General features: G+C 45.1%; 2 protein-coding genes across 2 annotated transcripts; both read right to left on the bottom strand.

Moving 5' to 3' along the window:
• Positions 1-20: 20 nt before the first annotated feature.
• Positions 21-5,463, bottom strand: st6galnac6 (ST6 (alpha-N-acetyl-neuraminyl-2,3-beta-galactosyl-1,3)-N-acetylgalactosaminide alpha-2,6-sialyltransferase 6; the record flags this gene model as incomplete). Its single annotated transcript, XM_083641637.1, has 6 exons — positions 5,380-5,463; positions 4,522-4,600; positions 3,226-3,426; positions 1,685-2,097; positions 1,003-1,110; positions 21-207 (listed from the first exon to the last, which is right to left on the bottom strand). Exons 2-6 carry the CDS (start codon positions 4,543-4,545, stop codon positions 21-23), a joined length of 933 nt encoding a protein of 310 aa, XP_083497763.1. The 5' UTR covers positions 4,546-4,600; positions 5,380-5,463.
• A 1,814-nt stretch (positions 5,464-7,277) lies between these two features.
• st6galnac4 (ST6 (alpha-N-acetyl-neuraminyl-2,3-beta-galactosyl-1,3)-N-acetylgalactosaminide alpha-2,6-sialyltransferase 4) lies at positions 7,278-12,105 on the bottom strand. Its single transcript, XM_083641683.1, has 5 exons — positions 11,749-12,105; positions 11,442-11,606; positions 8,631-9,040; positions 8,404-8,511; positions 7,278-8,279 (listed from the first exon to the last, which is right to left on the bottom strand). The coding sequence occupies exons 1-5, from the start codon at positions 11,758-11,760 to the stop codon at positions 8,093-8,095; spliced, it is 882 nt and encodes a 293-aa protein (XP_083497809.1). The 5' UTR covers positions 11,761-12,105; the 3' UTR covers positions 7,278-8,092.
• Positions 12,106-12,418: the final 313 nt, after the last annotated feature.

Genomic DNA, 12,418 nt, shown 5'->3' with positions numbered 1-12,418 from the left:
TCTTCTGGTTTTCAAAGTGTTCACCAGGTGGGATGATTAAAGGTGATATTGTACTGCTTTGCCCAGCGTGCAAACACCTGTTTCTCAGTGATAAAGCGATGATGGTTTCCTCTCCGGCCTCTCTCGTTCTGTAGGTACGTGACACATTCTTCAGGCCCCCTGGGCTTGTAGTAGTGGTAGGGCATCTTCTTGGTTGGCATTTTCTTTCTAGAAAAAGAACATTACAAAAATTATGCAGAGAAAGCAAATAATATTGCAGGGGTTCGGTTTGTGTTAAAAAAAAAAGAGATGAAAAACAACTATCAGTGTAAATGGGAGCTGGGGCTCTGTTTCTCTGTCCCACTGTGATGTCATAAATCCCACTGACATCATCCATGATGTCATAAATCCCACTGTGACATCATCAGTGATGTCATAAATCCCACTGTGACATCAGTGATATCAATCCCACTGTGACATCATCAGTGGGCCACACAGCAGCCGAGCTGCGGGCAAGGCCACGCAGCGGGCGAGCTGCAGGGCCAGCCTGAATCGAGCGCGCGAGAGATCCCTAGTAGTAAATTAGGGCAATCTGTTTACATTTTTGTCCCACTGATGATGTCATAGGAGGAATTTGTGACATCACTGATGATGTCATCAGTGATGTCATAAGACTGATGATGTTATCAGTGACGTCATAAGAGAACATTCATCTTATGACTTAAACACCCCCCCGCATGCATGTAAACCTAAGGGCAATAACATTTTGTGAGCAATACATGCAATACATGCATGCCAATACAGCAGTATATATACAGTATATATACTGTATATATGTGAATGTTTCACAGCTTCTTTTAAAATAAATTAACTATATTTTTAGTATTGCATTACAGACATACAGTTTGGTTTTGAGCCCTGAGAAGCTGCACTGATTTATGATCGTGTGGCATGTAACGGGTTGATAAAATGTAGTATGTGCCTTTAATTACCGGTACATCTTCAGTAAACTGCCATACTCACCCACAGTGACTGGGTGGAACCATCCCGTACACACTGATGTTATCACACATCTCAATGGCTATGACCATGGTGAACCAGCCTGTGCTCAACCAGGACTGAGACTTCTGCCTGAGTCAAGCAAACAAAAGGGAAAACACGAGACTTTGTGAAAATGGAAAGAATTCCTTTACACCAGGGATACTCAACTTGCTTTGCCCAGGGGCCACTTTTGTGAAATGATAGAAGGCCAGGGGCCAGTTAATAAACCATATACATTTTTCTGTAGCGGATTGTAGGTTTTTGGGGTGTCAGCTGGAGTTTAGTCTGACAATGTTGTGCACACCGGATAGTTAGTTAGGTTAAGTTAGTACATACATAAGTGCCTGGGTAGCGAGCAGACGGCAGTATTTGACAATTTAGCAGCTAAATCATATATTATTGAAAGATATTCCAGACTGAAATGCAATAACAGAAGTGGAGTATTGGCCAGAATGACATGAACATTTGGACACTTATTCAGCGGGTATCTTGCAGGTTGCGTTCAGGTGCACTGTAAAGATTTTTTTTTTTTTTTTTTTTTTTTCAATTCCATCACACGGGTGGCCTGCGGGCCGCAAGTTGAGTATCACTGCTTTACATTTACTCAAGACGGGTCAAACAGTTGCTCAACACTTCTCTCACTCTTTCCTCCTTAAATACCCACCGATCTCTTCCCGTCTCCCTCTGAAACAGACCATCAAATTTGCGCATCTTGTTCGGCGTGATAGTGAAACAAGACAGGTTACTGTAGGTCATGCTGACTCTCTGGATCAGTCTATACAAGGTGCCTTTGGCATCTTTCCCAATCTTGGTTGGGGGTCCCCAGAAGATGATCACGGGGCTGCTGCCTGTGCCGTTGAGGAAGTCGTTGGGCCTCCGGACCACCCTGAATATGCTGGAGTGGGCCACCACCCTCACAGAGGTCCGGTTCCCCACGTCGGCCTCGTACCCGGAGGTGGGGGCGTCGTTCATACGGATGACGCACTCCTTACTGTCGATGTCCTCTCCTGCTCCGCTGCCCAGGACATGGCTGGAGCTCGTCACCAGCGCACAGTCATGGCAATGCAAGGTCATCGTCTGGAGAGGAAGTACAATATGAAAGTCAACTTTAGGCTGAGATCAATTAGACCAGACAAGCACTTTAAAGCTAATTGCCCTAATGAAATTCTGGTGTAAGGTACGGTCACTGGCAGGAAAACCTCTCTTCCCGTAGGAAGAGACGAATATAAAGCTAAGTGTAAAATGCCAGCTGTCAGCAGCGAGGGAATGTTCCTTCAGGAGAAATCTGGACTCAGCGAAATTAGATCTTTTTGCCCCTCTCATCCCTTTGGTAAACGAAACCCGAAACAGGGACGGACAAGCCCGTCTTTTATTGTCACAAACACCACACACCGCAGACACACACACACACACATACACACACACACACACTCACAAACACCACACACCGCAGACACACGCACACGCTGAGTGGCGCTGTGAAATTCATTCTCTGCATTTATCCCATCGAGGCATGTCTTTCCTCTGGGGGGCAGCTTTCTTTAGTGTACAGCGCCCGGGGAAACAACATGCAAACTCCACACAGAAAGGCCCTTTTCACGAGATAGCCCACCTGGGCAGTAGGCACTCAAGACATGGGGGGGGGGGGGGAAACGCCTTCAGCACCCACAGAGTCCCAGGTGGGAATTGAACCCAGGACCTTCTAGCTGTGAGGCGACAGTGCTACCACTGCGCCACCACTGCGCTACCGTGCCTCCCTCGCGCCACACTTGTCCCCAAATTGACCCCAGTTTTGGAACGTTTGATGAGTGTGAACGCCCGGGCGCGCAACGGGGAACCGTGACAGGATCCACTTGAAAAGGTGGTCTGGGGAGCGCTTTGGCTTGCCCGTCCACGGAACACTTGCGAATGTGAAAGCCAACCGTTCCGAACCTCATAGACAACACACGGGTGAGGATACACTCCCGGCGTAGTTGATGACGCAAGTGCACTCTGTTCCGTTTCCGAGCACAGAAGAAATGTTGTAATGTGAAAGCTGACCAGCAGGGGAGAGAGAGGGGGGGGGGGGGGGGGGGGGGCGTTAAACGTGCCCGGGCACGGAACGGAACGAAGGCAATCGTTCTCAGTGAGAAAGCACCCTCTGTCTGAATGTGGCCTAAATTGCAGCTGTAATGCTTAATAACTTGTGTGTCCCTTGTACTGTACCTTGTTGCCATAGACGGGCACATAGCCCTCTTTCCCAGCCCATTTCTTCAGGTCTGTGGACTTGATAGCACGGTGGCTTGTACCAACACGGAAGGGTGCGTAGATGGCGTCATTCCCACTGTTGGAGCCGTACAGGATGAGGAGTGTCGTCAGGAGGAAGACGACGCCGAAGATCACAAGCCTCTGGTTCTGATGGCCCGGCTGTGTAGTAGAAAGAATAACAAAAGCCGTGTTAAGGCTTTTTTTGCACATCAAGTCCATATCTAGGTCATGTTTACACACTGAATCAGAAACCTTCTAAAGGTTTCGGAACAGGTTGTATTTTCAGTGGTTCCCAAAGTGGGGGTCGGGACCTCTGGCACTGTTATTTTGGGGGTCGCGGGCTGAAAAGTTTAGGAATCATTGATCTAACCCCCCTATGTGTCAAACTCAAGGCCCGGGGGCCAAATCCGGCCCGGCACCTCATTTTATGTGGCCCGTGAGAGCTAGCAAAGTATACAATTTGCGCAATACAATTCTTCACAATATGGCTAAAAATAGCTATTGTTATCATAGTCGTAGGCTACTATAATTAAGTTATTAAGTATTAAGTTAATACTAAAAACAAGAATAATCGAATCGGGCAATTATGAAATATGATAACACGTGCTTGATACATTGATATCGTGTCACATTTACATCCAGCCCTTTGAGGGCAACCATAATGCTGATGTGGCACCAGGATGAAATTGAGTATGACACAATTGCCACACCCCTCCCGCTGCTGAGCTGCCTTACCTTGTCAATAAGCCACACCCCTCCTGCTGCTGAGCTGCCACACCCCTCCCGCTGCTGAGCTGCCTTACCTTGTCAATAAGCCACACCCCTCCTGCTGCTGAGCTGCCACACCCCTCCCGCTGCTGAGCTGCCTTACCTTGTCAATAAGCCACACCCCTCCTGCTGCTGAGCTTCCACACCCCTCCCGCTGCTGAGCTGCCTTACCTTGTCAATAAGCCACACCCCTCCTGCTGCTGAGCTTCCACACCCCTCCCGCTGCTGAGCTGCCTTACCTTGTCAATAAGCCACACCCCTCCTGCTGCTGAGCTGCCACACCCCTCCCGCTGCTGAGCTGCCACACCCCTCCCGCTGCTGAGCTGCCACACCCCTCCCGCTGCTGAGCTGCCTCACCTTGTCAATAAGCCACACCCCTCCCGCTGCTGAGCTGCCTCACCTTGTCAATAAGCCACACCCCTCCCGCTGCTGAGCTGCCTCACCTTGTCAATAAGCCACACCCCTCCCGCTGCTGAGCTGCCTCACCTTGTCAATAAGCCTGGGCCCCATGCTTTCCGATCAAGCTGTGCACCAACACATTGGCTGTGATGGCTTCTCATCATACCTGGGAAGAGACGACTCATGATTCAAAAAGAGTTCTGGTCATTAGAGTGTACCTCTTTTCATGTTATGTAGCCTACACCTTAGCCTAGAGTGCCCATTTTACCCCCACCCCTCCCCTTTAGCACTTATCTTATTGGTGTATTCCTATAGGCTAATGTAGCCTATGTATGTCATACAAGGAATAGGACAATAAAATAGAAATAAAAGTAGGCCTATATATTATAGAATAAAGTGTCAAATATGTGCGTTGTCCTACAATCTTTAGTATTGAGTGAGCAATAGGCCTATGTAAGATAGAATACATAATAGTGAGTGAGTTATAATAATAGTATAGGCCTAATACCAATACCGCTAATAAAAGCAATAGGTGCATTAAGTTCCAGATAACGTTAGCTCAGTGTGGATATTATTTCACATTGGATTATTGCACAAAATCGATATTAAATAGGAAATAGGCTATCCACTTATTTAATATTAAATAAGTATAAATATGTTATATCTTTCAGGGATTTACAACCTTGGCGTATTATGAAACATGCAAATTGTGTCCTGTATCTGTTATTTGATTAGCATAGACATGACAGTCAGTCATATTCGGTTCTATTATTAAAACAACACCATTTCTCACGCGGCCCTGCTCCGTCCGCTAACGGTACTCACGCACCTTCAGCGATCAGCAATTTAGCAAGACAAGACAATGCAGTGTAGGCTACCCTCTATTCTACGATTAAGATGCGGACACACCATGTAGGTTACAGAGGCTGAGTCCGGCTTACTTACCGTTTCATGGTTTCAGCTGTGTTCGGGTCTTTGCTGTCTGATCTGTCCTCTCGTCGCCCATCTTCCTTCCTGCGCCACCACTTGCTGGCTGGCGTCATCAACATGATGACGTCACTGCAGTACAGCAGAACCTCCTTGACAGAAAAATCATTTGAAATAAAAATAAAAAAATCCGTGCAACTATAACGTTATTAAATAGCTGCCAGACGTCACTCAAACGATCCTCTTATCACTCTCAAGTTCTCTTTTACTGTCTATGGTTCTTCTCACATTTCTCATTTGGGTCCCAAGATGAAATACAGGGTTGCTGTTTCTTGACAAGAGGTTAGGTGGTGTGGAAATGCAGGACATGTTTTAAATTACCTTTCTCTCACTGTCCAGACGCCGCCACCCCCAACCATGTATGTTTTGTGCCCTCATTTTAAAGCGTAAGTTGTTCATATTGTCTATATTGTATTCATTTTCTACCATTATTTGCTCTGGTTCTGTATTAAGATGATAATTTATTTAGATATCAGGCTACTTCTATTTAGATAGACTTGAAAGAGACTAAAATCTTATATCTCATATAGAACTATTATAGCCTATATCAAAAATGCTACCCACACACATAGCAAAAAGAAAGTCTTGTGAAGTGATGTGAAAAAAGGTGTTGTTTCATAAACCCACAGAGAGGTCGAGTGGGTCAATTCATCACAAATAATGTTAATTTCATTAACATAGCTCACTCCAAGCTGAAGTCAAAAGTTGGAAGCCCTGTGGGCTAATGATTGATATTCAGGAAATGAATGCTCAGTTTATCAGCTTCCCTGCTTTGTTTAGGTATTAGACAAACAGGGGGTCTAACTGAGCTGTTATCGCTGGGAAACACACTTCTATTTTAGGACTTAATGCCAAATTTCACTGTTATTCAAGCCCTTCAGGACTTTTACATATCTTTCAAAACATTTGAATACTTTTACTTAAACAGACGTCAGATTTTCATTTTATTTTGTGCAGTTTGGTAGCCTACATAAATAGGCTACTAATGTTGACTGAAAATACATTTACAATACTTTTTCAGGTAATAGTTCAAACAATACATAATGTGAAATGTTCATTAGGCTCCAGTCAAATAGTTTGCGACTCACTAGTGCAAATATTAAGTCTTTGGAATCAGACCTAAAATAAGCATTAATATGCAACTCAAAAGGCAGTACTATACATTTCTTCGTAAATAGGCAGCAATATACAGTAGGTACCTATATACTATAGGGTAAACACTTTCTGAAACAGATTTCTGATAATAAAATCAATGATTATGTAACCACACATCAATACTAGATGGGCTATAATTTGTATTAAGTTGATCTAAAAACGACTTAACTCGAAATGTGGCACAGGACATAGTTTCAAGTTATTTATATTCAAAACAGCAGTTATGAAGTAGCAAAGAAAATGTGTACCAATGATGATTGCGACCAGAAATATCTAAAATATAAACATCTTGTGTGGCGTTTACTGTATCAGGTCAATTAAATAAATAAAAATGTCAAACATGATAAAGACGCCAAGACTCCAGTTCTTTGACCACAACTTACAGCAGATTTCCCTCCCATCAGAGGCTTCAGATGCCACATGTAAGAAGTTCACACACTACATGTTGGAATGACACTCAGTTCATGATACGAGACATCATCTGAAGATTGTTCCCATGCAAATATCCATCTTTTCCTTGATTTAAAAGCTTAGTATGACTTGAAGCCCTTTAGAGGCTGTAGCCAAATGCAGTAAGGGTTGTAAATTGCTTAAAGCTTCAATATGCAACTTAGAAATGTAAAAATTTTTTTTTTTATAATATTACACCTTTTCCATCTGTGACCCTCTGCATACATTTGCCTGAAATGGGCTTTTCAATGATGGTGGGGATGTTTTAGGGCCCTTCTGCTGTTTGCTGTGTTGTATGGACACAGTGGCATGGCTAGTGACCACAACATAGGGAAGTCATAGCAACAACGATGGGCAGATTGGCTGCATCACCGTCTGCTCTCTTCAGCACCCGTGGTGGCTGCATGGATAGCAGTTAGCTCAGCCTCGGGATAGAAGATAGCTCATCAAGATGACCGACGGGTGCTGGGGCGTGAACTTGACCAACTGCGGAAGGAGGAGGGCAGGACTAACGATGCACTTCCTGTCTCAAAGAGAAAAGTTGCATAATGTAGCTTTTACATTCGAATTACACAAGATTGGAGCATACAATGTAACAAATAAAAAATAATACAATCAAAATGAAGGCACAGTTGTAAAGAAATGAATGTTGTTAGCTTTGGTACAATATACTTTCACAAATGTCTGGATAAATGTGCTTTGTCCATACATATACTGATACAATTGAAATATTCAGTAGCAATACTGAGGGTGGCACATTACCACCAGGTAGCAGTCAAATGCTGGTAAATTTGGCTTTTGCAGGTAAGTCGGTCCACTCCACCGGCCACTGTGACCTGCATCCAACCAGGCTCTACTTGAAAAAGCCGTTTGCCTGGTAAAATGGTGAAAATCCCGGACACATTTTTTGAGTCTGCCTGTAGCTGCCCGTAGACAATAAAGTTCCTGCTCTGGTAATGCTGCACACAGTAGAAATCAGATTGAGGACATGTAGCCAGGAGCAGTGAACAACAGCGTTGCCACCAGGGATGAAGGAACAGCATCTGAGTTTCAGGATGTCCTTTCTCTACTGGCTCCAAGACGGGTGTTTAAACTCCATTCTGTGGCGGGTCGCCCATCTGGCGTAGATGGCCTTCTCAGTGATGAAGCGATGGCCGCCGCGACGCGTGTGCTCATGGACTCTGTACATCCTGCACTCATCGATCCGGTGCTGCTCATAGTAATGGTATGGAACAACAGTGTGATTGGCTCGACTGCCAGGAAGAGGAGAGAGAGCCAGATGTAAATAACGCTTACTTAGCATAGCACATTGTAAAAACAAACAAACAATGGTGCAGCCAGAATAATCAAGTCAGGTCATAGTTTCAAATGTCTCACCTGCAGTAGTTATCGTCAATCATCCCATAAACATTAATGCTATCACACATATCCATGGCCAGAATCATAGTGAAGAAACCAGTGCTGAGAAACGCCCCCGTCTTCATTCTGAGTGAGACAGCAAACATTCAGGCTTGAAAAGGCCATTTAAAACTCTTCCATTGTCAAAATTCAGTCATACAATACACACTGTATCATTACTGTCTATTGTTATAAACTTACTGTACCTGTTTTTCCCAGTTTCATTCTGAAATACACTATCACAATACTGGATCTTCTCTCTGGTCACAGCATAGATTCTGACACTGGGATACTTCTCTGCTATTTTCAGGAGAACATTGAAGATGTGTCCTTTCCCATCTTGCCTCATGTTCCTTTCGGGACCCCAAAACACGTACGTGGTGTCTGCCGATTGCTGGAAATAGTAGTGCTCATTTTTCACCAGCAGGGGCACACTGGTGTGGGACACCACCCGAACACTGGTACGACTCCCTACGTCCTTCTCGTATCCCTGTGTGGGCGCATTGTTCATACGGATCACACATCCGATCTGGTCAATCTCCTCTCCGACGCCCGCTCCGAGCATCTGACCCGAGCTCGACACCAAGGCACAATGGCTGCAATGCTTGTCCAGGAACTGTTGAGGAAAATGAGAAAACAGCCAATTATGTAGTTTAGATTATTTTGTTGGTATTTTCACCTTTATCAGACAATTCAAGCTAGTATTTTCTGATGTAATTTGATTGTGACTAAAAATTGAAGATTTTATGACAGGATTTCAAAGTACCGTGTTTATTGGTGTTACTATGATTGTCATGGGGTTTTTCCCGCAAAAGTTTTTAGATGACTATATTTTGTGTTACTGTCTGTCCTGTTTTGTAAAATATCGGGGCCCATGTTGGAAATGTGTTTACGCTTTTACATGCTATCCCTTGAATCTTTTGTCTCTATCCATGAATCAATCAATCAATCAATCAATCAATCAATCAATCAGGAATGAAATTTACATTAGTTTATAGGTATAATAGGCCAGTGGTCACGTCAAGGACCCCTTATGCTGCATTCGTTTATGGTAGGAGCTGGCAAGTGGCAAGTGGCCAACGCGTCATATCCGACCTATTTGCGTTCGAGATTGCACTGGGAAGTAGCAAGTAACATGACGCAAAACGACAAGTTTCATTCAATCTGATAAAAGTTCGATGTTTCTCACCATAAACAACATGCGTGGCCATCTTGAAATGACGTCAAATGACGCAGTGGGAGCTACTGGGGGTTGAGAAATCATACCCAAGTTGGAACTCCAAGTTATAGTGGCGTTTTATTTGATTTTTGCTAGTAGCAACTGGCAACTTGCCACATCCCACTTATAATCGAACGCGGCATTAGTCTCGCTGGCCAGCCTCCTCTCCCTTCCGTCCGAGGAGTCTGGCGCCGCAGGTCTCCATAGTGGGATTGCGATGGGCGGCGCTTAGCGGCAGTGCCCTTGGAAAATAGTTTCAAACAATCCAACTTGCCGTTTTCAGCGTGTAGGTTTCTGCCGTTAGCTTGCTAGCTAGTTAGCGTTGTTGTTTTCCCTGAGGCGGCAGGGGACTATTTACAGCAACACACAGGGAAGAGGGAGCGGAAGCCACTCTGATTGACATGGTCGGAGCCAATGACAGAGCTTCTTAAACGGGGGGTGGACATCCGGCTGCCACTGAAACCGACGCCTCCAATGGGAGAGCAGAGGAGGGTTTATCCCAGTTATGGAGACCTGCGGCGCCAGACTCCTCGGACGGAAGGGAGAGGAGGCTGGCCAGCGAGACTAAAGGTGCTCTTATACTCGAGCAAAGCTCCGTGGGGGTGGGGCCCCGCGAGTCTCCGTGAGTCACCGTGTAGACCTCGCGCTGGGGGTGATGCCATTATACTCAGAAAGTGATCAGCATGTATTGTACAATGGTGAGAACAGCCCGTGAAAAGTCGCAATGAAACTCTGTGCAGTACTGAGTGCGCTTTCACTCTCAAACGACCGCACATCAGCACATGAAGGACTCACCAAACTTGTTTTTACTGAAAGCCGTTTTTACTTCTCAGCCCTGATAGCCTACTACTCTGTGCTGCTTTTAATCTCTCTCAATAATGCTCTCAACACAACACATTTACTTGGTGAAATGACTAAAAACGAACAGTTGCAAATCTAAGTTTATAGCCTACCACATGGGTCAAGAAATGTGGCGAAAACACAGCTCAGTGTTCAGGGCTCAGTGGCTCGAAAGCGGACATGTTTGGAGAGAAGCCGTGCGCTGCTCGCGCTGTGAGGAAAAAAATGTCGCACCGCGCGAGTGCCCGACGGAGCTAGCGAATAACCATGCCCAACAAATTTACGTAATTTGACGCGCCCGCCCCTCGCTCCACCCACGCGCCCTTGACGGCAGGGTGAGCATAATTCCCCCTTAAGGACCCCTAAACTGACACCAATTAGACCATGGACCCCAATTAGATAAGATTTTGTCCCAGGGTCCCCCATCTGATAAGATTTTAGCTTTTGTGACTATCCTCCCGCTCTCCTGGACCTGGTCCTGTCTTGCAGGAGCCTGGTGTTGGGCTTCGCTGATTGGGTGCACCTGGGCATGGTGCACTGATTGGGTTTATAAGACCTTCAGATCATTCTCTCTCACTCCTCAGTCCTCACTGATGCACATTAATGTAGTTTGTGTTGTCTAGTTATTTTCCCTAGTTTTAGTTAATACATTGTTATTTCAACTGTTACACTGGTGTAAGACTCCCCTCATTTGTTTCCTCGTGGGTGTAACATATGAGGGGAGTCATACACCAAAGTAGGTTAAAACAATAAAGGGGAAAAATAAATAAACACAAACGACAGTCAACAAAAGCCTGTAGCCTATACTAATTACCCTACAGACTGCATTATTTTACCTGCTCTGTGCCCTAGATTTTATAACCAATTCAGCCCTTTTTACAAGTTTAAATCTGCAATCTGACGACAACCACTTGTTGGCACAACAGCGGCGGCTGTCAGCGGTGCAGAGCCTCCTCACCTGGGTCATGCTCATCATGGTGCCTGCTGCAGTGATCCTGGTGTAGCCTCTGAGGCCGGAGTTGAGCACAGGCGAGGGGCTGTCTGATCTCATCACATGGCCGCACCAAAACAACAGCGACAGGCACAGGCTGAGCACACACACCCAGCGGAATGAACCGATGTTCTTAAGGAGGGGGACACAGGTGCGACAGGAAAATCTGAATCATACGATTATAATAGGCTAGCTAACGTTACATAACGCTAGACAGGGCAACGTTACTCCTAAGCATGGTTAACGGTCTCGTTATTTATGGCTTTATTCTTACCGGAGATTTCATGTCACAGCCTTCGGGAACTGGTCCAGAGCCCGACGACGACACTCATCTCGCACCGAGAAATTATTCCGGCCGTTTTGCTTGTTGTAGTAAAAGTGTCGAGACGGGCTCAACGGCTGCCACATAACTGCCACAGGGTGTCATGTTGTAAGATTTGGATTCCAATCAAGAAAATCTCAGGGGTTGTTATCACAGCTCGTTTTCTTTACAGTGTAGTTTTCACCCCAGTTAGGCAGCCGTTGTATTTTCTGTCGCCTATTAATCTACAACTGAATACATTTCTTCCCTGGTAGGCTATATATATATTTAAAAAAAGCTTTGCAAATTACATTTGTTTAGTGTTGCTAATCAGGTTGCTATCTGATCTGGGCTGTGTTCCAACTTCCGCCGCCATCTGAAATGATGACTTCCGGTCCAAAATTCTTTCAGAATAAAAGCGCCTCTGTGCTTTTATCTCTGGAGCAAAACCGAAGTCTTCATTAAAAAAATGACAACTGTAAAATAGCTGATATATCATATCTTATCCAGAAACACAAATTATCACAATTAAGTCAAGCTGTTATCTAAAGGAAGCATAGGCTACTGTGAAGCCACATCGTCAGAAGCTTGTTGGAGAACAAAATATAAACAGGTTGCCAGTCGCGTTCAAATATTTCAGCAC

Source organism: Poromitra crassiceps (genome assembly GCF_964638095.1).
Source record: "Poromitra crassiceps genome assembly, chromosome: 8".
Lineage (NCBI taxonomy): Eukaryota > Metazoa > Chordata > Actinopteri > Beryciformes > Melamphaidae > Poromitra > Poromitra crassiceps.
This window is presented reverse-complemented; position numbering and strand designations above follow the sequence as displayed.